Source organism: Gekko japonicus, unplaced genomic scaffold (assembly GCF_001447785.1).
Source record: "Gekko japonicus isolate JY-2015 unplaced genomic scaffold, Gekko_japonicus_V1.1 scaffold11, whole genome shotgun sequence".
Lineage (NCBI taxonomy): Eukaryota > Metazoa > Chordata > Lepidosauria > Squamata > Gekkonidae > Gekko > Gekko japonicus.
In genome coordinates, this window is record NW_015166418.1 from 740467 (window position 1) to 766076 (window position 25610).

A 25610-nucleotide genomic window follows, 5' to 3' on the forward strand; every position below is an offset into this window, starting at 1 on the left:
CATTTATGGATAGATTTATTTGTTAATAATCCATGTGACAGTCAAGTATTATGTGGCATCTTTCCCCACCCCCATTCCACAATTTCCACACACTCATTTCTGTACTTGTTCAGGTTTTCAAACCAAAATTCCAACATAGACGATTCCATGGAGCATTATTTTTTTGCCTGTTGTGAAGAAATGAATGTTCTCTTGTAGTTCATCCCCTGTTAGCTCTAGTTAGGGTATTTGGGAGTGACAGAAGCTGAATTAAAGGACTGGAAAAATCAGTGGAAACACATACTTTCTGTGCTATGGAAGACTAAATACTCTGTGTTAGCAACTGGAGTCTCCCTGTCTGTGGTCTCAATGGTCATCTGACCGGTGAGCTTAAGGGGGGGGGGGAAACAGTGTAAAAATGCTCTGAAGTGCGCTTGACTTTTACAGTCAAAATACAAAGCCAAAAGAGAATTCAGTCTCGAGGCTTGTTTTGAAGAAGCAATAAAAGCGCTAAACAGCAGCAGTCCTGGTCACTCCCTATACATAATTGAAATAGCTGCCCACTGAAGTCAGAATGAGATTGGGGGGCTGGGGCTGGGTAAGTGGCTCTGACTGTTGCTATAACAACAGCACCTTGGTCTAATTTCTTCTGAAAAATGACTTGCTGCTGGTGGGATGAAGTAGAGCAGCTTTTTGCAGCAGATGAAAGCTCTGTCGACAGCCTTTAAGTGCTCCCTTGTTTATGTAGTGGATACACTGTGGTGTGCCCACTGCAGTCCTGCTGGAAATTTCAAGACGAGTTATTCTGGGTGTATGCATGCAAGTACACATGGGCATGTGTGTCTGTGGCATGTACACATACTCTTGCCTTTAAATAGCCTTGCAACACATACTGTCTCTTAACACATGTCCATCCATGCCTTCTGCTTTGGGTTAAAATAAGTTGTCAGAAGCATCAATTACATTGTTTTTATAATGTTATTCCTTTATCATGGGATGTCTCTTGTTCCCGTGCTTCACACAGCCATAGAATCTCATGCATTTCTGTTCATTTCAGATGCCACTAGTCTAGGGTTGCCACTGCCAGGGGATGGGAGGGACAGCAGAGAGGCCAATCAGATGTACAGCAATGTGTCTACGTCACTGACCATATGACCCAGTGGTAACATCATAACTTCCAGGATGTTGGGGCAATGGTCTGGTATTTGGGCAAAACCTCTATGGTCAATTTGGCTTCACCCCAATGACCTGGGTGTGATGACATCACTTCTGGATCACAGTGGGCACATCACTGCATGTTAGATGGATCTCCCTCTTTTTCAGGGTAAGTTCCCCCTCGCTGGCCAGCTGATTGGTGGTGGGTTAGTGGGGCCTGGCAGCCCTGGGGTGTCTGGCAACCCTATACTAGTCTCATGAAAATTTGCTCTGGTTATCCTGCCTAAATGCTTGGTTTGAAAGTAGTCAAGTAGTTATCAGTCAAGAAAGCTAAGGTCCTACTGGCACGTGGATTAATTTGCTGATTCTTTGTAGAAGGCATCAAGCTACAAACTGTTGGCTTAATTCATATACAACATTAAACATTAGTCTGACTGTTAACTGTTGCTTAGAACACAAACCATGATTTGCACTTCAGAGTGTAGATTGAACATGCAAGCCATAGTTTGGAGTTGCTTCTCTATGTTTATTTTTTAGACTCTGCTTCATAGGCTTACTTCTGTGTCCAGTGGTGTAGCATTCTCTGGGGGTGGGAAAATCACCATGAATGTGGACGGCTAATTCCAACATGTTAGCAGAAACCCTGTCAAACTATGGTTTGCTGGTTAATAAAGACATCTTATCAAACCACAGCTAAGTTTTCTTACCCATGGCTTGGTACAATGACTGAGTTGAGCCATGAGCTCATTGCAGGGAGAGCCAAATGCTATTGAATGCCACAGAAGATCTCCTTAAGTGGAAGGGTGTGGCAGTTTTTGCTGGTTCCTTCCTCCCACTGCAGACTTGAGTCTGCTCCCTTCATCTTGTTCCTGGGGCTCCTGGCCCTGAGAAGCAACATTCTTTGGGGTATTTGGGGCTGCAGTAGGAGAAGGAGGCAAGACCAACTCCTCCTCTTCTTCATCTCACATTCAAAGCGTGTACTGAATGTGTGACTGAATGTGTGACTGAAACCGCGCATTCATCTGAATACAGGTCTCCAGTTTCATTTGTAAAGTGAATGTGTGTTGGCTCTTTCTTAAAAACAGATGTATGCGCGTACATGCCAGATGTATGTGCATTCACTGTAACTTGTGAACAGGGATAGGGTGTACCTTGTAATGTGAAGAAGATTGAAGAATCTTTTATCAAGCTGTTTTGGGTTGCCAAGGTAAAGGGGTGTGGAAGCATAGTAACATTATAGTGATTTCAGTTCTTGGATGTCTCTGACAAAAGCAGGCTATTTTTTTCTTTGTATAAATTCACTGATTTTAATCACTCTGTCATGATTGTTCATGAGTTATTAATTAACTTAAAATATTCAGGCACTCAGGTGCAACACTAGGGTTTAAGGAACTTCCTGGATAAGGCCAGCCATTACTGAATCAATGGAGCATCAGAGTTTATTAGGTACCATTCAGTTGACAAGGGAAGACACAGTCAGTATAAACCAGGCCTGAGGGTTGTTCCATTCCCTTGCCATGGAAGGGGGACGACACCAATATGACTGACCTCGTTCCTCCTCTATTTCAGTGTTACAGAATTGGCCCCGGTCAGATTTGGGCTGGGCTTTCTTCTTCTCATTTGCTTGTAAGGCTGTGTAGTTGTTCATTGCTGGGGAGGGCTGCTCATAGAATTATCTCTGAATACACTATTTCTGCAAATCCTGACTGATGTAAAATGTGCCTTTAATGTTTTTAAAAAGGAAGAAGGAAGTACAATGGCAGAGATGTGCTGGATTTTTTTTAAAAAACCGTGTGTGTGTTGTTCACTCTGTCTATAACAAGAAGTCACTGATAAGCACAAGGCTGCGTAGTAAAAATACCACACAGGAAATGACAGAGAGTTATTTGTCTCTGGTATGAGAACACATGGCCAAATAATTAAAGCCAAGGAACTTTTCCTTTTTTAATGGATTTTTTTATAACAACCTGTTTTATAAACTACAAATTAAAATAAAAGGCAATAGGCATTTTCTGTATGCGACACTAGTTCTACATGTTTTACACAATGAGCAGTAGCTTAAAATAGCAGAATTCTGGTCAGTACTTTTTTAGACTGAGTAATAATCTTTAATGCTCCCCCATGTAAAAAGCTTCATACATGTGCACACCTCAGGGATATGGATAAACAAAACCTTTCTGCAAAATATGCAACTTGCAGTTCAAGTGCCATGAAGAATTACTCTGCTCTGAGACTGGAGTAAGTGTGCATAGGATTGCACCGCTGTGGATATAGCACTAAAAAAAAATTCAGCTGTAGGGTTGCCAACTTTGTATTAGGAAACTCCTAAAGATTTGGGGGTGGAGCCTGGGGAACGAAGGGTTTGGGGAGGGGAGGTATCTCAGCAGGCTATAATGCAATGGAGTCCTCTTTCCAAAGCAGCAGTTTTCTCCAGGGGAACTAATATCTGACATGACATCTGAAGAAGAGTTGGAATTCTGGGAGATCTTCAGGCCTCACGTGAAGGCTGGCAATCCTTGTAGTTTCAAATGACATTGTCCAGAATTCCACTATCTCTGTCGCCTCATGTTGGGTAATGTGCAGAATGGCTCACTTTCTGCTATAATCTCACTTCTAAAGGATTCTAATAATCCTATAAAGAAAAACCAGCAAGCTCAGTGCTATAGAGGAGAAAGTTTGACTCCAGTGGCACCTTAAAGACCAACAAAGTTTTATTCAAGGTATAGGCTTTCGTGTGCACACACACCTTTTCAGGTACAGTGAAACAGAATTTCCTCAACCATTACATATAGGAAGAGAGGGGGGGTTAGTTGCCAGCAAGGGCTGGTTAGAGTCAAATGCATAAGTAACTGGGCAATTATAGCTGAGATTGGATTAAAGTAAGATCTGTGAATGGTATGGTTGCCAGGTCCCATCTTGTCCCTGGCAGGGAGATTTGGGGGGCAGTCTGGGAGGGGCTGTCCCTGATGCGATGACATCATGCAGAGTGATGCAGAACTGTGCTTTCCCCCAACCATTTAAAAGGGAACCTTCCCTTTAAATGGTTGGGGGGAAAGTGGGCACCCCGCACACCTGCCCTGCAAGCTGCAAATTCGCCGCTTGCAGGGCAGGCATGCACGGGCCCCACTTGAAAAGAGCAGGTGCCCCATGTACCTGCCCTGCAAGCGACAGATCCACAGATTACATGGCAGGAACGGGTGCCCCTCACTTGAAAAGAGCAGGCACCCCAGCGCCTGCCTTGCAAGCTGTGAGTTCGCCACTTCAAGGCAGGAGCGAGCGCCCCACCAAAAAAGAGCTCACCTGCCCTGCAAGCTGCGAATTTGTTGGCTTATGGGGCAGGCGCCCACTCTTTTCAAGTGGGGCCGTGGACTACTGTTGAGGCAGGGCTTCACCCTGCCAGCCAGCTAGCCAGCATCTGAGGGGAGCCCCAAAAATCAGAGGATCCCCCACTCCCACCTGTGGACTGGCATTACTAGTGAATGGCAGTAAATTAGCATACAAATACAAGAGTTAACAAACAGATGTGAGAACAAAATTTGAGTGTAGTGTTCTGCTGCATCAAACCAACACAGCTTACCTCCCTGACACTATAGAGAGGGGAAAGGGAAGGATAATATCCATACGTAGCTTGGCAATTTGGGTATTACTGACCACTGGAGTAAGGAAGTGTGACACAAACAAAAAATCGGAATCTTATTCCCCGTATGTATTCATATATACTATACAATTTTTAGCCAGCCAGTGTTATGTGAGGTGTGGGTGGTAACAAGGAACCTGATTTGAACAAGACTGCAACTTTCCTAATTAAATTGGCAGTCATTGCACTAGTTGGTCAGTCTTTGCCCTGCTCCAGTTCGTTCCAACAAAGTTAAGAGAGGATGGAAAGAGGCTGTCGTAGCATCTTCTTTCCGTATTAGAAGAAGTTGTTCATTTGAACACTGTTCCTTCAGTGGTATTTAGACCAGAGGTGTCAAACTCATTTCTTACGAGGGCCGGATCTGACATAAATTTTACTTTGTCAGGCTGGACCATGCATGCCATAAAATGTAATGCCAGATACCGGAGACATAAACTGCAAAAAGGACAGAAGCTGGTAAGCTCTGAGTTGGTGTATCCTTGCTGCTAGGCCTCATGGGCTGGGGGGGGGGGGGGAAGCGCAAACCCACAAGGACAAATTAAAATAAAAGGCAAAAGCCAGCAGTGCAGCACTGGGCAGACGCCCCCACATCGCTTGACTGCTGCAGACGAGGTTGTTCCGCCATGCTGAAGCCACAATCGGAGTGGCTCTGCCCACTCCCCCCGAGCAGTCTCCTGTTCCCTCCCTTGCACTAGTTGCTCATGGGCTGCATAAGAGCCCTGGGCGGTCCGGTTCCAGCCCCCAGGCCTTATGCTTGACACCCCGGATTTAGACGGCTTAAGTGGGATTTAAGTGGTGCCTAAGCATTGTCTTGTCTTGAGAATTTTGCTCTCAGCTGAATGATAGCAAACAGTGCAATAAGGCCAATGAGTTGCGATAGTGGTATACTGCAATTAAAGGAATAGTGGTAATAAACTTTATCCATTTCCAACAGGGTGTGAAGGAAAGCCAGAGTTTAAAGCTTTATTCAAAACAACTGTATGTATGTATGTATGTATGTATGTATGTATGTATGTATGTATGTATGTATGAAACTAAGCACTGTCCAGCCAGGGGTTTCATTCCTTGGCTGCCACTTCTAACTGGCAATTGAGGGAGGCAGCATTTGTTTTGTCTTTAAAGGTATTTTTTTAAAAAAGAGAGAGAGATGGCCAGAGGATAATAGAGGAGAAGAAAACTGAGCCAAATCTGTAATGCAGAGAATAATGGTATGAAAGAGTCGCTGTGATGTAGAGGTTAGAGTTTCAGACCACAATCTGGGAGATCCAGGATAGAATCCCCACTTTGCTATGGAAGTTCACTGGGTGACCTTGGGCCAGTCATACACTCTCAGTCTAGCCTACCTCACAGGCTTGGTGTGATGATAAAACGGAGGAGAACAATGTAAGCTGCTAAGTAAATAAAAACGATACAAACTGAATGTCAGTGGTCATAAAATATAAATAGCATATCCAAATCTTAAACAGTTCTCCATTGTTCTAATATTTAACAGGTTCTTTGGAGATGTATCATTTCCATTGCCTCGCATTTATTTTGTTGTTTCTATCTTGAATAATAAAAAACTTTAAATTACACTGTGTAATTTAGACATAACTTTTGGTAGAACATTATCTGCATGTAAAAACTTTTTGTGCTGCAACAGAAATATATTAGTCTACATTAAGCCACAATGAAAAAGTACAGAGGTTTTATTGGTTACTTTTCACAGGGAGATAAAACAGTGATAGAAAGTGCTATCAAGTCACAGCGGAGTTATGGTGACCCAGAGAGTTTTCGAGGCAAGAAACATTCGGAGGTGGTTGTTGCCATATGGCCTCCCTCTGCAGGGTGATCATGGCCTCTCCCCTGGTATTTCTCTCATCCAGATACTAGCCAGGACCGTCCCTGCTTAGCTTTGAAGATCTGACAAGATCAGTCTAGCCGGACCATCCAGGTCAGGGCAGGCAGACAAAATACCAGATGCTATTTCTGGAATTGGTTTACAAAATGAATGTTGTGATGTCTCCTTTTAGTTAGAGTAGATATTTCCTTAGTAACTAAATTACTATTCATTTATTGGTACCCACTTTGGTGGCATGCAAGCGATAGATGCTGCACGGGCAATTTTTTTGCCTTTGCCTGTGATCAAACAGATGCTCTCTGTATTATTTGGGAGAGATTTGTAGTGAAGTCCTATGCAGAGTTACTCCTGTCTGAGCCCATTGATTAGACTGGAGCAACTCCGTATAGGATTACACTGTTAAGCACGTGCATAATTATGCCCTGGTTGTTTGTTTGTTTGTCTGTTTTAATGAGACAAGTGCTTAACTTTGGCTGGAGTGCATAATGTGAATAATCTTTCTAAATATTAGGATCTCCCAATCCATTGGAAGTAGGCAGCAGTCTGATCCACAGTCAAAACTGAAAATTTTATACCAGCATCATCACTAATGTTCTGGAGGAAATGAATCATACTAATGCCCCACTTAAATCAGTGGGCCATAAGCATGACTGCCTTCCTCTGTACTGGAGACTCTATGTTTTTATTCCCTGTTTCCTTGCTATGCCCTGTAAGTAACATTCGTACCTACTCATCTCCCACTTAGTCCTGCATCACTGAGAGGAATCCAGCCAGCATCCCGCTAATGCCAGGCTGGCAGCTAGTAGGCACTACAAGAGCACCTTAAGGGCTCTCTGCACTTAATGCTGCACAGCCCTGGCATATCTATGTCCAGCATTGCTGAGATTGGATAGAGACAGTAGTATTACGAGAGCTGAAGCTGTTATGAAATAATAATTGCCATGGATACCTTCGTTTCTTTCCCCCCATTAATATTTCTACTGATACTAAGCTTTGGACATTTTTGTAATGCTACAAAAACCTGTTTGACCAGAGAAGATACTGGGGACAGGAAAGAAAAACATAGTGAACAAGAGCCCTATCATTCCCTCTTGAATCAAAAAGTGATGCATACCTCCAGCTAGTGACATCAAAAGATACTCTTCTGCAAAGCAGAATATACTTAAAGTAATAAACTTAGTTATTTATGTGTTGTAAAAAGCTGAACTCTCTACAAGGGTCTAATTAATTAATTTGTTCTGTTTCTTCAAGCTACAAGAAACAGTGAAGAGGAAGTTGGAAGGCGCACGCTCACCCCTCAATGGCGAGCAGCAGAATGGTGTGTGCGACGGTAGCAAGCGGATACGAAAGGATGTACCTGGGATTGATGGAATCAACAGCTTGCCCAACAACTTGCCTTTGCCTTCTATTTCCCCTCTGCACCAGCTTGACATGAAGCCCTCTTTACCGCTGCAAAATAGTGGAACTCATGCTGTGGGTCTGGATGACTTGGGTAAAAATGTTGGACTGCCGGAGATAGAACTCCCAATCAACGGATGCACTGAGCTTGAGGATAGTTTTAGCATCCTGCACAACAACAAGGAACTAAAACAAGAGCCACTGGATGATCCTAGCTGCATTGACACTTCTGACACATCGCTCTCAAATCAGAATAAACTCTTCTCGGACATTAATCTGAATGATCAAGAGTGGCAGGAGTTAATAGACGAGCTGGCTAACACCGTTCCAGAGGATGACATACAAGATTTGTTCAATGAAGACTTCGAAGAAAAGAAGGAACTTGAATTTCCCAGGCCAGCCACTGAGATACAAGAGAGTGCAAGTGTTAAAAGTGATCCATCTCACTCTCCGTTTGCCCATGTACCAATAGGGTCTCCCCAAGTAAGGCCTTCTTCTTCAGGTCCTCCATTTTCAAATGTCCCTACAGCTTCCAGCATCTCGTCTGTCTCTAGTGCACCCTCTGCTCCAGCCCTTGACAGCTCACCAGCAAACTGTGTTGTTCAGTCACCTCAGACGCCCAACCAAGCACATACCCCAAGCCAGACTCAGTCACGACCTGGCAATGGTTATCTCATGAATCCAGCAACGGTGACAACAGCGGGGCCGGGGTCAGGGCCAGTGGCTGTGTCCAGCACTGACTTGTCTCCAGCTGAGCAGCTTAAACAGATGGCAGCACAGCAGCAGCAGCGAGCAAAGCTCATGCAGCAAAAGCAGCAGCAACAACAACAGCAGCAGCAGCAGCAGCAGCAACATCCAAATCAAACATCTAGCTGGTCCCCTGTGGGACCTCCATCTAGTCCCTATGGAGGACCCTTCAGTACAGATAAACCAAATAGCCCAATGATGTATCCCCAAGCCTTTAACAACCAAAACCCTGTTGTGCCTCCTACGGCAAACAACCCACAGAAGACTACAATAAATAACTACCTCCCTTCAAACCACATGAACATGATCAGTCAGCAGCCAAATAACCTAGGTACAAACTCCTTGACCAAACAAACCAATATGCTTTCTTATGGCAACACTAAACCTCTGACTCATTTTAATGCTGATCTGAGTCAAAGAATGACTCCACCAATGGCCAATCCAAGCAAGAATCCCATGATGCCATACATGCAGCCCCAACAGCCTCAGCAGCTCCAGCAACCACAAATGCAGGCTCAGATGGCGCATTTGAGTGAAGAGCAGAAGCGCATGCTTATCATGAAGCAGAAAGGAATAATGAACCAACCAATGGGCTATGGAACTCTTCCCTCCCTGGGTCAGGTAAGGATGAACAGAAAGCATTATCTGAATGGCTTGTTGTCATAGCTGTTTCTTGTTTGCAGAAAAAAATCCAGGAGGAACTAAACCAATGCTTAAGTTACTCAGATCTTGCTCAAAATAACCCTTGCCTCCTCTGCACCACTGCTGACTGGGTCCATGTCAAGGGTCTTGGCTCAGACCCATCTGCTGATGGTGCAGGTCTAGAGAACAGTGTTTCCCAGTCTGTCGGCCAGGATCCAAAAGTGGTTTGCAGGCCAGTCCTCCCTAAGGGACACCCCTGCCCTTTCCATTGCTCTCTTCTTTATTTTGGAAACCAAGATCTGACTCCAGAAACAAGTTCTCTTCTATGCCATACATTAGTTGGTATTTTTTCTTCACTGGATAAAGAAGTACTGATCAAGTAAAACATGTCCTTATGGTTATAGAGCAAGTTTCTTAGAATCTCAGGGGGCATTAGAGGGAGTAATGGAGAAGGAAAGGGTGGTCAAAAGCTGGAATGTAACATCCATATGCAACGTCTGTGTGCTTTGGAATACCAGTTGTTTGGCACCCATATTTGGGGCAGCTGTGCCCTTTCTGCAAAGTTTGTTTCTCAGAATCATCTGGTTGGCCACTGCACAAAATGGAATGCTGAATTTGATGGGTGCCAAATTCATAGTTTGCCTAGGGCACACAAAAACACACACACTTGGGCCCACCCTAGATGAGTCATCATACCAAATAAATTTGGGCATGTGGGTCTCTGTACTGAAAAAGGTTGGGAACCACTGGTATATAAGGCAATGACCATTATTCCTTTACCACTGATGGCTGTGAGTGAGCTGAGCCATTCTGATGTGGTCAGCATCCCTGTGCTGTCCAAGCAGAACCAGCCCTGAAGCTACTGCCACTTCTTCTTCCCACATTTCTCCTTTTTGAAAAAGGACGTTTCTTCACATTAGCACATTATTTTCAAAGTGACATCACCCTCCTGAGCTGATATAATCTGCTAGTGCACTATTCTCTAGGTTTGGGCATGCATGGAATCATAGGTACTGGTAGTTTGGCATTTTCTTCTCCAAACAGCTTGTTCTTCACAAGTTGCAGAATTTATTCATCATACATTCTTTCAATGTTGATTGATTGTAAATAGTTTCCAGCATCCTATGTTGACAATCATACCAAAATAACAGGATTACTCGTCTCTCCAACATGGTGAAAATGAGGAAGAGTGAAAGCAGCATGAGACTGAATGTATGTGACCAGTGTTCCCTCTAAACTGAGTTAGTGTGAGCCAGCTCACAGTTTTTTAGCCTCTGGCTCACACATTTTTGTCTTAGCTCAGGAAGGATGGCTCCAGAGCAAACTAATTTATGCAGCAGCCAAATCGCTTGCCCACAACTTTAATGCCAGTAGCTCACAAAACAGAATTTTTGCTCACAAGATTCCACAGCTTAGAGGGAGCATTGCATGTGACCCAGGAGTCACAAAACAAAAATTAGCCAAAAGGTTGGAGAAATAATGTTTTTAAATTACTGAATATTTTATGGTGAGTGCTGGAAGTTTTTGTTACCCTTTGCCAGACAGAAATAAATGCCAAAAATAATCTATTTCTGACACAACAATAGCACAAAAAGATTTAGTACATCTTCTGATCAAGTAACTGCATTCTCTGTTCTGAATGTGTGATTTGACACAGGCTGCAAAACTGCACATTATTTGTTGTTTCTAAGGGATCCATGGCTATGAACAAAATCACTTCTTTAAAAAATGTTTCAGGTCGTATAGAATATAGGTCCTTAATTTAAAAAGAGCTGTTTGTAGTGACTTGCAGTTGCCATTTGCAAGTTCTTATTTACATAAAATACTCAGCAGCAGCTCTTGTTGCACAGTGGAGCAGATTGCCCATTAAGATATGCTTGTGTAAATTGAATTGCCATGTTTTTAGATTAAGTCTTTAGACATCACTTACCCCCTTGATTTGACTCTTGACATAGGTGTGCTTTAAATGCATTCTTGCTTATGGAACTGAGGTTGGTGTGGATCTTCCAGCAGGAGCAGGTGTGCCCCAAATTCAGAAACCTGAACTGCCTACAATAAGTGGTAACCTGTCAATGGGTTTGTTTGTGGTTGTAATGGAAGTAAGCTGTCTTTGACTTCATGGTTTTTTGAGGGTATGAGTGATTCTGAAAGAGTGGGAAGCAGCTATGGATAGGCTAACAGAATGACCTACTGTTAATTCGAGCACAAACACCTTTATCAAACCGGTTCCAGAGCAATAACTACTATTCTTGAGCATGTTGTGAGTTAAATTTTGTAAGCCATAGCTAATGCAATGCATTCCCCAGTTGTTGTGTACTTTGCCAGTAAACTTTGCTATTTGTTGTAATAATGAAAGGCGGAATATAAATATTTTTTAAAAATAAATGTGTTGAAGTTACAAGGAAAGAATTGTATTCTGCTCATGACAAGGAAATAGAATCCAGTGGTTGCTGTCTGTAGAAAGGTGAATTATGAGGCTATTGCAGCTAAGCAGCACTTTGATGTAGGGGAGGAGGGGGCATATATAACAATAGCTGAAGGATGCAGTGTGAGGGGAGAATGCTAAACCAGACCATATCCTGCAGTTATAGAGTAAGGTCCTGTGGGTCCTTTTTGAATCTTAGGTAATGGGTACCACCACAAAATGGCTGCCATGGAGACTGGAACAAATCAGAGAATTTGGGGGGTTTCCATGCTAAATGTCTTCCTGTGATGCAAGCAGCTCTTTCTGAGTCAGTGCTCTCTGCAGACTGAAAGATGATATATCTTCTGAAACACTGCTGATGCCATTACATCACATTGCTTGTCATGCTCTAGCATTTGGCGAAAACTCTATGATTTAACCAAGTGCAAGAGTGTCACTGATGACACTAATCAGGCTGCACGCACACTAAAGAATCCACTTTCAGTTCACTTTCCAACTGGATTTTGCCAGTTCACACAGTAAAATCCAGTTGGAAAATGCACTGGAAGTGTATTGAAAGTGGATTATTTAGTGTATGTGACCGCAGCTACAGTGTTTTCATTGTGGATCTTCCTGCCTCACCCCAGTTGTTGCCTGAACATGTACAAGCCTTCATCCAAATGCCACACAATGGGTTGGGATGTGGCCTCTCAGGCAAATTCCAGGTCCACTTCCTAAATTTTCAGCTCTTATCTAAAAAGAAAATACGATAAAATGAAAAGCATGCATGCCAATATTCTACCCAATTCTTAGTGAAGTAAATTTGCTTCTGCTTTCCATGTTCTGCTCAAGGGAAAGAAGGGTACTGGGATAAATGACCAGACCACATTAGATACTAGTTTTAAGATTTATAAAATAAAAATTCATATAGCATGTAATTCCTTTAAACACATTGGGCTAGCTAGGCCACAGTCCTGTCTCAAAGGAGGAGGAGGAGGAGGAGGAGATTGGATTTATACCCCACTTGGAATCTCAGAGTGGCTTACAATCTCCTTTCCTTTCCCCTCCCTCCAACAGACACTCTGTGAGGTAGGTGGGGCTGAGAGAGCTCTTTCGAGGACTGCCCTTGAGAGAACAGCTCTGAAAGAACTTGTAAACTGACCCAAGGTCACACCAGCAACTGCATTTGGAGAAGTGGGGAATGAAACCCAGTTCTCCCAGATTAGAGCCCATGCTTCTATCCACTACACCAAACTGGCTCTTAGCTCGGGTAAAACACTGCTCCAAGTGGGGCAGTACACCCATAGGCCCCAACCCAGCACTACACCTCTGTTTCTGGGTCTTTTGCATCATACATACCTCACACACTCCTGGTTAGGGTTGCCAGTCCCAGGGCGCGATCAAACGGACACATCTGGCAAGCAACGCGCACCTGTCGCCATCCCGTCTCGTCCGGCCGAAGATCCAGAGTTAAAAAGTACCAGCAAAAGTCCACTATCAAGCATTTGCGACAGGCTGCAGATGGACTTTCTCTGTCTGATCACTCCAGCGCGCTCCTCTTGCCTCATTGAAGCACGTTGGGCGCATGCGCCGCCGAAAAAATCCCCAGTTCACTGCCGTCACGTCTGATCACGTACTGGTGGGTCAACTTGCGACGGCACAAATAGCCACGCCTCTCCCCCCCCCACGTTATCTGGCCCATGTGATCAGGGCCCCAGTGTGGCAACCAGTGGTGGACTACGAGGGTGTGGTCATGGGAGGCAGCCATCAGTGATGTTGTGATGTTCATTTCTGGGGAAACCCAGAAGTGACATCCTGCCTCTCCACGAATTGCCAACAACTGAATGGTTTTGGTGATTCCTAGAAAGGACTGGCATCACTTCCAGATTTTCCTGAAAGTGAGCTCTGTCATCTCCAGGAATTGTTGGAAAGTCTATGAATTTACCATAGAGTTGCTGATAATTCCTAGAGAGGTGTGATGTCACTTCCAGGTTTTCAAAGAAGTGACACGACTCTGTTAAGGGGAGCTGGGAGCAAGGGTTGCCCTGTCCCAGCTAGGGGGCTGGAAACTCTAACTCCTGTGTACTCTTAGCCCCCTTTACCACAAAATTTCTGGCCATGGGCCTGTCAGCAGGGGCAGCTTGATAGTGCAGTCCACCCCTTGAAAGCCACAAGTATGAAAAATTACATGAAGTTGTTTCTTTTATGTTATTTGTGAAATGCTGACTTAAATATTGCATGCATTAGGTGGTTCTGTGATCTCACTCTTTCATTCCCCCTTTAAGTATATTCAAAAGAGGCAGTCTTCATGTTCCTGATGAGTTAAAGATGTCATAAAAACAAAAACAAACCTTGATTTCATGATAACATAAAACCTTGGTGCTGAGTCCAGAAAGGAACGATCCCTGTACTTCATAAATACCTATATCTCTTTCAGTTCACCTTCAGATGACCTGAACAGAAACAGGAGCCTAATGTTTCGATACAGAAAGGTCTTTCCAGTCCCAGTAGGCCAATTTAGGAAGCATAGAGAGAAAAGACTGACTTAGGTGTGAAAGGTAAAACAGTAGCCTTCCATCTGGAATGTATTTCCTCTGCTTTCTCTTGCTATTTTCGGGGTGGGGGTGGGGGAGTTTGTTGATTGACCTCCATGTGCAGCCAGGCATAATTGTTTGCCACAATGATGGGAAAAGATTTCTGATAACATGCAGCCAAAGTCACAAAGATGTTGCCCCTCCCTCTTCTCCCCCCCCCCATTTTAGGAAACAAAGGGAAGCCAGGATAGCTGGAACCTCTTCCCTTCCCTTTTCTCTGCTTCCTGAAACAGATAACAGAAGCACTCCTTTCTTCTTTTTTGAAACTGGCTCCAAAATGGGGACATATCGCCGCATGTTTGGTACCTTTATTGTGTGTTCTACAACATTGTTCATTTTTATAACCTGTATTCATACAATAAGCTTGTTAGTGTATGTTATGACAGGGCAGCCAGATTAAAGGTTGTGCAAAAAGTATTATTTCTGCAGAGCAAAGGGAGAGAGCCAGCTGTGGTTATAAGGCGAAGTCACAAGGTCTTGTAAAAATTAGTACCTAGAGAATGAGAAAAAGTTAACAGCAGCAATGATGAAGTACTTTTGGGTTTAGCATTATTTGCAGGCTAATCTGACAATGGCATGTGAGTCCCAGGCCCATAGAGACTCAGTTTATAGCGTCTCTGTTCATTTCCAATCCGACTATCCAAATGTGTGGCTCACTGCAGCATGGGACACCTGTAACATTTTGTATGGTATGTCAGCTACATGAATATCCTGCAGAGAGATCAGTAGCACAATGACCTTCATGTTCACATGTCAGTTAAGAAGTTAGTGCTCTGGCTTGTTTTCCAGGCTTTGATGAGCTTCATTAATTATACTTTAAAAAGAAAGGTATGTGGCTGGAGAGGAACCCATTTAGCTCAACATGAATAGGAGTAATTGGACAGTTGGCAGAGTGTTAAATTGGTGGTCTGTTGAGAGAAACTAGCAAATCTACATTATTCCTGCACACGTAAAAGCCAGTAACATTTCTCTAATCATCTGTCAAATATTGTTTTGGTGGAGTGTGGCGGTCATGACTCACTTCTCCATGGAAAGCTTGCAGCATTATTTGCATTGCCAACTCTTTACCACTGATGCTGAAAGGAACATGAGCCATAGAACATACAGGCTACATTTTATGCTTACCCTAAACAGACCTCATGCCTCTCTGTTTCAAAAGAGGCACTGGGCAGCAAAGATTCAAGGTCCTCACAACTGCTTCACCAGAAGAATGCTCAGAAATATCCTGGTTAGTGACATTGATCTTAAATGTTCTTAATAAAGACTATGAGGTGCTGCCCTTTGCTCTTATCCTGCGAGAGAACTGAGTTACACATTTGGTATTTGAGAGGAACATGGTTGGACTTTTGTGGGTTTCTGTATTTCCAGTGTGTGGACAAAGAGCAGACACCATTGAAATGTCTCTTTCCAGAGAATGTGCTGTAACCTAACACCAGCAATAAAGTTAAGCTTTGTGCTTGCCTGCATTTCACAGAGGATGCTTCTAAGAGCAGATTATAACATCATGGGCTGAAATATTTGCATTCCACCCTTCTATCATTTTTTTTTTTATTTTAAATTCCAGCCTGAAGGAGTTCTGGTGATCTCTAAAGCTTGCACAATGATTTGTGTCAATTTGGTTGTGTCTAATAAAAGGGAAGGTAACAGCGTTCCGTGCGTCTTGGTGTTTAGTCATGCTGGCCACATGACCACGGAAACGTCTTCGGACAGCGCTGGCTCTTCGGCTTTGAAACGGAGATGAGCACCGCAACCCTAGAGTCGGATTCGACTGGCTTTCGAGCAAGGGAACCATTACCTTTTTAATAAAAGGCAGGTTTCGTTCTTGTTTGGGAATTCTGCAAGAACCAATAGGGTTATTCACAAGTTTTTAGTGGACAGAAGACCATGAATGCTCTTAACCCTTTTCTGTTACATCCAAGTCATGCTGTATCTTCTTTATTATATTTTATTCCTCTTCCATTCTTCCAAGGAGCTCTGATTGACATAGATGTCTTCCTCCTCCCCTTTTGTCTCCATAACTACCCTATTGGGCTGATGGAGCGTAATTCACATAGGAATAGGTCTGGCTGGTTCTAAAGTACTCTATCCACTACACCACATTGTAGAATGAGTTTTTACCATTAACTTAACACTGCAATCTTTGCAGCAGAAATGCCTTGACTGCCTGCTGCTAGTGCAGTTAACTCTTTTTGATCATAGACATTCATCTCTTGCAATGAACATAATACAGAGATCTAAGTTTTTTGTTGTCCTAGCAATGAACTGCAGTCCATCAGTGTTTCCTGTTCACAACATTCTGTGTTTGTGCATGTGTGTATATGTGTATGTGTGTGCACATTAACTCAAAGATTTTCTTATATTCTCTGGTATCTCATGCTTACTACATGAGAACAAAATCACTCTTGTCATATTTCACTTCACTTGAGTTTTGGCCCACAGTCTTTTAGTAGCAAATACAGTGTTTATGCATTTCCCATAAATACACGCTTCCTTCTCTGGGAATAGTTCAGTGTTATATCTCTTTTTATGTGTAATAATGGTTGGTTTGTGAACTTGCACCCCTGTACCCATAAAGTCCCCAATGAATTTGATGGAGTGTGCTCCCTCAAAAGGCGGGGGTGGGGGGGGGAGAAAGTTTGCTATCGTTTCAGTTACCCCCCCCCAGCAAGGATCATATGGTGAATGGCTGCAACTTGCAATATACCAAATTCAGAATTTTAATTAAAAAAAAAAACTTTTAAGAGGAAGAGAAACACAGTTACTGGTAACAGGGTTTGTTTGAAAATTCTGTCCAAATAAAATGCAGATTGGTTTTTATTGCTTTTACCAGTGTCTGTACAAGCTGCTAGTTAAGGGCTGGTTTTGGTTTTTTGGACAGCACAAATTGTATGACCTCCTCACATAAATGGTGTAAGAAAATGCTACTCCATACTCTCTTTTAGAAGGAATAACATTGGTGGAGAAGTACTTGCATTATAGACATGAGGAAGACTGTAGTGAGGGATTTGGCCAGCACCCCTCCTGTGCCATGAATCCAAAGGAGTGTTGTTTCTCATTTGTGTGTGTGTTTGCAGGATTCTTTATGACCTTGAGACATAGGACAGAGTTTGATTTGTATACTCAGACTAGAAGAGAAGCATCATTGTTCACTTTGAATTCCAAAGTTTTTTCTGTACCATTGAAAGTATTATAATCATAAACTAACTATAAGAAATATGCCTGATTAAAAGTTATTAAGCTTGCCTCTTTTTGAGGGAGAATGGTAAAATATTTGATTTCTTCAGTATAAATGTGTAATTGTAGAAGAAAAATGGTTGCAGCAGAACGGATCTTATGTGCCTAAGAGAAAATCAAACATTTGGAACAGAAAAAGCTGTCAGGAGTCAGTGACTATGAGAAGGAGAAGAGAGGCAAGAGCAAAATACAATTCTCCGTGGATGAAGAGAAATACAATAAAACTGTGATTCAAGCCCCATGTGGGTATAAAGATGCTGCCACTATAAAGACGACAGAAATTCACCTGCCTTGTTTGAAATTAGACGTATGTGGGAGAGGAGGAGAAATAACCAGAATCCCTCTGAGATTCAGTTTGGTAGTGTTTTTGTTTTACATTCACAAATATTCATAGTTGATTTATTGTCTTTGTTTTGTGTTTTTGCTAAGGAATGGGAATTGATTCACATGTATATTTTCTAAAATATAACTAGTGCTCTTCTTTTCAGCTGACAAATGAATTAATTTTACCATAGACTTTGTTTCACCTCTAACCTCAAATATGTTTAGATATTAAAGATTTGTTGGTTTTCTATGATTTTGTTATTGTTAGCATTTATGAATGTTTCCTTTAAATGTAGCAATTTCTTAGTGTTGATATTGTGCATATTGCATTATTGACAGATGCCTCAGGAATGCATATACTGGTAGGCAGGAAGACACAAATCTTTTAGATAAATACATTCTGAAAAGACAGGGGGGGAAGTCCTCAGAATTTGCTGCAGGACTTGAGGAGACATGACTAAGGACATATAGAGAACTCTGCTCTGTAAGGTCAAAGGTCCAGCTTGTCCAGCATTAGCTTGCCCACAGTGGCCAGTCAGAGGCCTGTAGGAAGTTCAAAACAAAACATGAAGGCAACAGTCTTTCTCTGACGTTTATTCCTTCAACTGTTATTTAGAGGTTTGCAGTCTCTTGAATATGGATGTCCTATTTTTTTTTGTACTAGCTTTGTCTTATTCGTTTAAAGGGCTATCTAAGCTAATGACAATCACCACATCTCATTGTAGTTAATTTTATAAATTAGTCATGTTAATAATACACTGTGAAGTACTTAACATCCAGTCTGTTTCATTGGGTTCTAGTACCAGAACTTACTAGAACCTACTAGTACTCGAACCTACTACACACCCAGTGAAATGATGGTTACCAGTTTGGGGTCAGGAAGCAATTTTTTCTCCAGGCCAGTTTCACTGGAGATCCTGGAGGGTTTTTTTGTGATCTTCTGGGTGTGGAACAGTGGTCACTGGGGGTGTGGAGGGGGAGGTATTTGTGAATTTCCTGCATTGTGCAGGGGGTTGGACTAGATGACCCAGGAGATCCCTTCCAGCTCTATGATTCTATGATTCTAGAACCTGAGTTCTAGTACTATGAACAACTGTGTGGTTGTGTTCCAAGGCAACAGTTATATCAGGCAGTGGTAGGATTATAATAATATGATTTCCTAGGTTTTTAAGAGGGCATGTTATATTGTATGAAAGACAGAGGTCAGTCCTGCAGTCCTGCTTCCATGACTTCTCCCTCTATTTGCCAAGTTCTCTTTAAGAACTTGGCATAGGTTGTTGTGATCCACACAGTCAAAGGCTTTAGCGTAGTCATAGGATACAATGGGGGGCAGAAAATCATATACTCTTCCTTGAGTTCCTTGAATAAAGGAGGGCTTAAAATGTCTGCCAAAATAGATTTCTTATCACCACTTTTTGAATAAAACAGACAAGGGCTCATTCACCACTTTAATAATAATATGTAATGCAGTCAATATGTGCATACATTTGTTTGCATACATTTGCATGCACAGGTCCAGTTATACCTTTTCCTCCCCCCCTTTCCTCAGTGGAACCATTAAAATCAGATTAAGACAGGAATAAATGTGTGGAAGCGCACTTGTGTGACACTCATTGCAGTACCATTTCTCATTTTACCCATTGAAGGGTATAATTTGTTACTTTTAAAGTCTAGTCCTGTGCATTGCATGCTATGGTTAACAGTCAGGGTCTTGAAACTATGACTCTACAGGAGCATGCTCGGTTCTCACAACATATATTTTGCTGTCTTAAATCTCACCATCCATGTTGCATGCATGTTCAAGTCAGCCATTAAGTCCTGCCTTTCTGTACCTGTGTATTTCACAGACTTACTTTTGAAGCATCTGTGGCAACCTTGATCTTGCTCCTTGAGTAAAAGAACTGTAGCACAGTCATTACTGTAAGTGCCTATTGAAATCTATGAACCGTCCTTTTGTGGTCTGGCATCCCTGTCTATTTTGTATCATCATGGAGGGGGTTTCTTAGGTGAGATGTCTACGTTTCAGCCAGATATATACCCTTTGACAAAATGCCATGTGTCTATGACTGCTGAATTCCTTTGATAGCTCTGGGCCTTGGCATGTTAAGTAGTGCCTGCATCTTACATACAACCATAAGATCAGTTGTTCTAAAAGATGAGCTCGTCTAAAAGACAGTGGTTTAATTTAATTCCTATTAACATTTGGCCTTGTATCTTCGTGCAACTGACAGCATCCCAATGTAATATTCAATAACTGTGCCATTCCTGAATATTAAGCCATCCAACTGCATAGTCACTGCATCAAGAGAGCAATAATGCATGTGAAGGCCTGGGGGGAAATGGGGGGGATGTTTGTTTTTTCTGGGGGGGGGAACAGAGGGGTGGGGGTCCATGGCTTCAAAAGTTCCAGAAATTTTACATCAATCACTAATATAACATAGTGTGTGGTAATACAGTAGGTACTTACTGTTCATGGGGGATAGGTTCCTGGGATCACTAACGAATGGATGAAATCCACTGATGGGGGGAGGGACTAAGCAAGCATCATAGATCCCCTCTGGGTGGAGGGAACTGAGCCTGATGACTTCTGCGATCACTCCTGTCTCTGCACTGCTGTTGCCTTTTCATACCCTTTTAATAATTTTGTTAATCTGGAAGGGGTTGATGCAAAACCTGAGAAAATCTGCAATAAAACTTGTTCAATCTCATTGAACTTTGGGAGCACAGGCCCACTAATATTTGGCCAAATCCAAACAAAACAGACCTCCCAGTAATCACACAGCCAAGGAAACAAGACAAAACTGGGGCCAATATAGAACCAATAATACACTCTGAACCATGAGTAGTATGCTAGATACAATTGCTTTATACTAGAGTATAATATTTGGGCCATTTGTCTTACGAATGCTCGGCGGGAGCCTTAGACCTGTGGTACTCACTCCATGGCTAGGAAAAAGAACCACATTCGCAATTATCAACAATCAAAAGAGCCACATAACCACTGTATGCCCTGTGCACCACCCAACCAAAAATAAATATACAATAATATAAGATATGTTGTTGTTCAGTCGCACAGTCGAGTCTGACTCTTCGCAATCCCATGGACCAGATCACGCCAGGCCTTCCTGTCTTCCGCCGTCCTCTGAAGTTTGCTCAATTTCATGTTCGTTGCATCTATGACACTGTCTAACCATCTCATCCTTTGCCGTCCCCGTCTTATGTATATGTAACTATAACTTTTTAATTATCAGAGTACCTGTACACATGTAGGGTCATCTCTCTCCATGACTCTTAAACCTTAGCCAGCCCTTCTGTATTTGCAGAGAGGGGAGGACCTTCCTTCACTGCTTTTCTGATCTCTCCTCAGCATGAGAAAGTTGGGTGAGTGAGGTCCCTGCCACATGGCAGGGAAAACACCTGTCAAAGTGCGGCTAATTAGAGCCGCACCAAAATAGAGACGCTGCGGGCGGGATCCCATGGATCCCATGAGCCGCGCGCCGTTGCTCCCTGGCACGATGCCGGGGAGGAAGAGACAAGGGGGAGGGGGAGGCTGCCGAACTGCGCATGTGTGAGCATGTGCAGTTCGGCCGGGGGCCAGGGATGCGCCGGCGGCAAGACGCGCCGGCGATCCCACGTCCAGCCGTGATGCGGACCTACCGGATGAACCACCTAGGTAGGTGGTTCGTGTTTGCTGCGGGGCTGTCGGGGGAAGGGCCGGATCGGGAACGGGCCCGCAACACTTCCCAGATGTTGTGGTGGGATAGCGCCCGTTTGCTGTGCCCCCGATCTGGCCCACTCCCGACCCAAAACCCCTCGTGAGAACAGGGCCTGAGTTTGCTAAAAGGAGAGCAAATTGGCAGTGAAAAAAGGGCAGTCAAAACCACCAACAACATAGGGTGGCCAGTTTGCTGTTTTCCCAGGTGGCAGGCTGCTATGGTGATAAAACTATGGTGATAAAACCATTCTCTGCAGTCAGCTTTCTGTCTTCTGGCAACTTGACTGGGTACTGGGATAAGAGTTCAGAGTCTATGAAGAAGGGTAGGATATTGTTGGAAAGGATGGGGCCTTTACTTCCATCCCTGACAATGAGGCTCACAACTCAGGGAGGCTCACAGACTACCTGTTCTTTATTCCCTCACTGTTGGCTGTTTCAAGGTGCAAACCATCTGCCAAACAAAAATCCTACTGGACAGTAGCATTACCCACTTTCCTGGAACACGTGGAGGTTGCCACACTGGGAAATGATGCTGAAAAGGGCCACACGTGGCATGTCAAAGAGACATCTGGCTCCCAGGCCACTGAGTGGGTATCACTGCCTTAGGCCTTTGCAATCGATTAGTTCTCTTGTTATACAGTGCTGATGTTTCTTAATGCTCATAACAGAAATTGTGCCTTCCTTTTGACTTTTGTATAGCTTATAGTAGATGCTGTTCTGTTATTATTATTTTTACATTCCAAACTTCACTCACAGCACTGATGGTGGCACAGGAAGTACACCATCCCGTATCTTCATGAAGTGGTATTTTGGCACAATGGTAGCTGTCCTGCACATGCACAGGGATAATAAACAATCAGCATGTGGATTGTGGGTGGAATGCAGTGTTCCCTCTAAGCTGAGTTAGTGTGAGCTAGCTCACAGTTTTTTAACTTCTGGCTCACACATATTTGTCTTAGCTCAGGAAGGATGGCTCCAGAGCAAACCATTTTATGCAGTAGCCAAACCACTCACAGTAGCCAAACTGCTCACAACTTTAAAGCCAGTAGCTCACAAAGGAGAATTTTTGCTCACAAGACTCCACAGGTTAGAGGGAGCACTAGTGGGATGTACTCTTGATTTAAAGCAATCATCTCCCGCAAGACTCTATGACCTGACTCTACAGAAACTTAACAGTGCTGTCTTAAGCAGAGATGGATTGACTCAATCAAGGAAGCCATGGCCCTCAGACCTGAGCAAGGGTGTTAATGGTAAGTCATTTTGGAATGCATTAATTCATAAGGTCACCATAAACCAGAAGTTACTTGATAGCACTACACACATACACAGACATACTCTTCTAAGCACGTTGACTTCAATGGATTTGGGACGCTATAATTCTGCTTAGGATGGCACTGTTAGTTACAAATCTCATCAACTTCAGTGGGACTGAGGCCAACTGACCTTCTGAAGACTGGGATCTTGCCCTAGGATTGATCTTATGGGAACACTACATATTTGAATTCCACTTTAAGGAATGCAAATTTGTTTTCTTGATCTGTAAGGGAAATTACTTGTTTCAAAAGAAGAGGAACTAAAAGGTCAAATTTCCCTCTTTCTCTGGCATTATACTGCCTACAGCCATGAGGGGGACCTTCCTTGAAGGAATTTGCATTCATAATTAATTTTTATATACAGATTTGCCTGGAGTGGAAAAAACAGCTCCTGAGACTTGTATATTATTCCGGGAATTTTAGATGTATGCTCTTCAAATAGACTATTTTTTCTCATTAGGCAGCTGCTTACTGCTATAACGACTATAGTTAGTTCATATTTAATTTATTACATCCTAGTTTTTCTTTCTCCCCCCAAAAAAACCTCATTTCTTCTCTCTCTATTCTTCAGTGGTTTTCTCAAGCATGTGTTTCTGCTTCATCAAAGTCTCTTAGCATATGCTGAATGCCATACCAGGACTAATGCTGAATCCAGTTTTGCTAGATACAGGCCCCGTTCACACGGCGAATTTGCCGCGGGAGAGCCACGAATGTTGGGCGGATTTTCCGAGCGCGATCACACCACGTAGTGCACTCGTGGCCAACCCGTGGAGTGCCGCCGAATATCCACGGTTAAAAAATACCTGACCGAAAGTACCGGCAAATGGTTTGCCACGGGCTGCCTACGGACTCCATCCATGTTATTGCACTGCCGCAGCTTTTCACCTCCGGCCATCTTCAGTGAAGCGCACGCGCTGAGGGACAGAACCGTGGTTTGCCGTTGACGCATCTGATCGCGTTGTTGCAGGTCTAATTGCGACACCGCAAATAGCCCACCCCACCCCCCACGTTTTCTGGCATGTGTGACCGGGGCCACAGTTACTTTCTCTCTCTCTCTCTCTTTTTTTTTACAATTTAAAGTTTGACAGTTACTTTCTGAACACTTTGCATGCTACATCTTTTGCTTGCAGACATGGTGAGTCTTGGTTCCAATTTCTTTTTCTCACTATCTCTGCAGAGTGTTATGAAGCTAAACCAAGAAACTCCACCAAGGATAGGTCAAGATGTAAGGCAGCCCCCCCCCCCCAACGTGGCATCAACACCTCTCTTGGTGCCCGCCAAGTGTCTTTAGAAAGTGGGCGGGGTCAGGTGAGGCTTTTTGAGTTTTTGCTGTTTCTAGTATAGCACTGACCATGGCTTTATGTACAGTACTTTACCTGTGCAAATAGTGGAGTGGTATTCTAAAAACACAGTGGGACTTGATTTTTACTAAACAAGATTGGGAAGCATGGCTGAAATGCTCAATGCACCTAACTGAAACTTTTACTGAAATTATCAGATATTCCAAAATTGAATTTTATAATTCAGGAAAAAGTCAATGACTTCACCACAACAAATTTTGTTCACTTTTCAAATGCACTTATTTGAATTTCCTATCAGAATCTCTCATGCTGTTCTCAATTCTTTACTCAAGCTGTGAAGCACACGGGCCTTCGGCAAGTGTCTGTCTTCAGCCTATCCAGCGTTAGGAGGTTGTTGCGAGGCTCTGGGCTCCTCGGGTGAAAGGTGGGGCAGAAATGAAGCAACTAAATAAACAAATATCGGCAGTGAAAGTGAGATTGTACAGATAAAGGTACATGTATACTCAGGTCTCTAAATAGTTGGAAAACAGCCACCCTCTGTTCTGCCTGAAAATAATTATATCATTCACCCATTTGTGTATTTCTTCACCACTGTTAGTTGGGACTATAAAATATGACTCTTAATCACGTGTACAGCATCTCAGAACACCAGATATAGCTTGGGGGCACGTGGTAATGTCACTTCTAACGCTATCATAGTTTGGAGTCATACTGAAAGCCTCACACACTTCTTGCTTCCATTCCGTTCCTTCCTTTCCTCATAAGCTCTGATTCCCTACTTTTTATGACAGAACTGTATATTGCCTTTACAGTTGGATTCTTTGCTGATGGTTCTCTGCTCTGGTTTGGAGGCCAGGTGGTAGTAGTGGTTGGACTGTAGACAAGGATCTGGGAGATCCACGCTTCAATCTCTACTCTGCCATGGAAGCTTGCTGGGTGACCTTGGGCCAGTCACTCTCTCTATCTCAGCTTAACCTTCTCGACAGGGTTGTTGTGAGGATAAAATGGAGGAGTGGAGAACAATGTAAGCTGCTTTGGGACCAGCTTGGGGTGTTTTGCTGATTGAGATATAATGGAAGGTTTGTATGAATAAGGAATACAGGAGGAGAACTGGCATGCATGAAAGAAGGAGGGAGGAGGGAGTGTGTAAGACACTCTGTGCTTGACTTTACACATGAACTGAAACCTTAAGTCAATTGTATCCTAGACTGGGTCTGGATTAAAGACTTGTGTATGGATAGGAGCTCCATATGACCAAATGTGAGTTTGCCAAAGGAACAGCAATATTTAAACATAATAGCTAAAATTACATTGGCTCTCATAACAG

At 43.2% G+C, this 25610-nt stretch overlaps 1 protein-coding gene across 1 annotated transcript in view; it reads left to right on the plus strand.

Moving 5' to 3' along the window:
- MAML3 (mastermind like transcriptional coactivator 3) overlaps window positions 1-25610 on the plus strand; it is a 399013-nt gene that overhangs the window by 227227 nt on the left and 146176 nt on the right. The window contains exon 2 of the mRNA XM_015411595.1: window positions 7863-9377. Within this exon, the coding sequence (XP_015267081.1) occupies window positions 7863-9377 (1515 nt within the window). The remainder of the gene's footprint in view (window positions 1-7862; window positions 9378-25610) is intronic.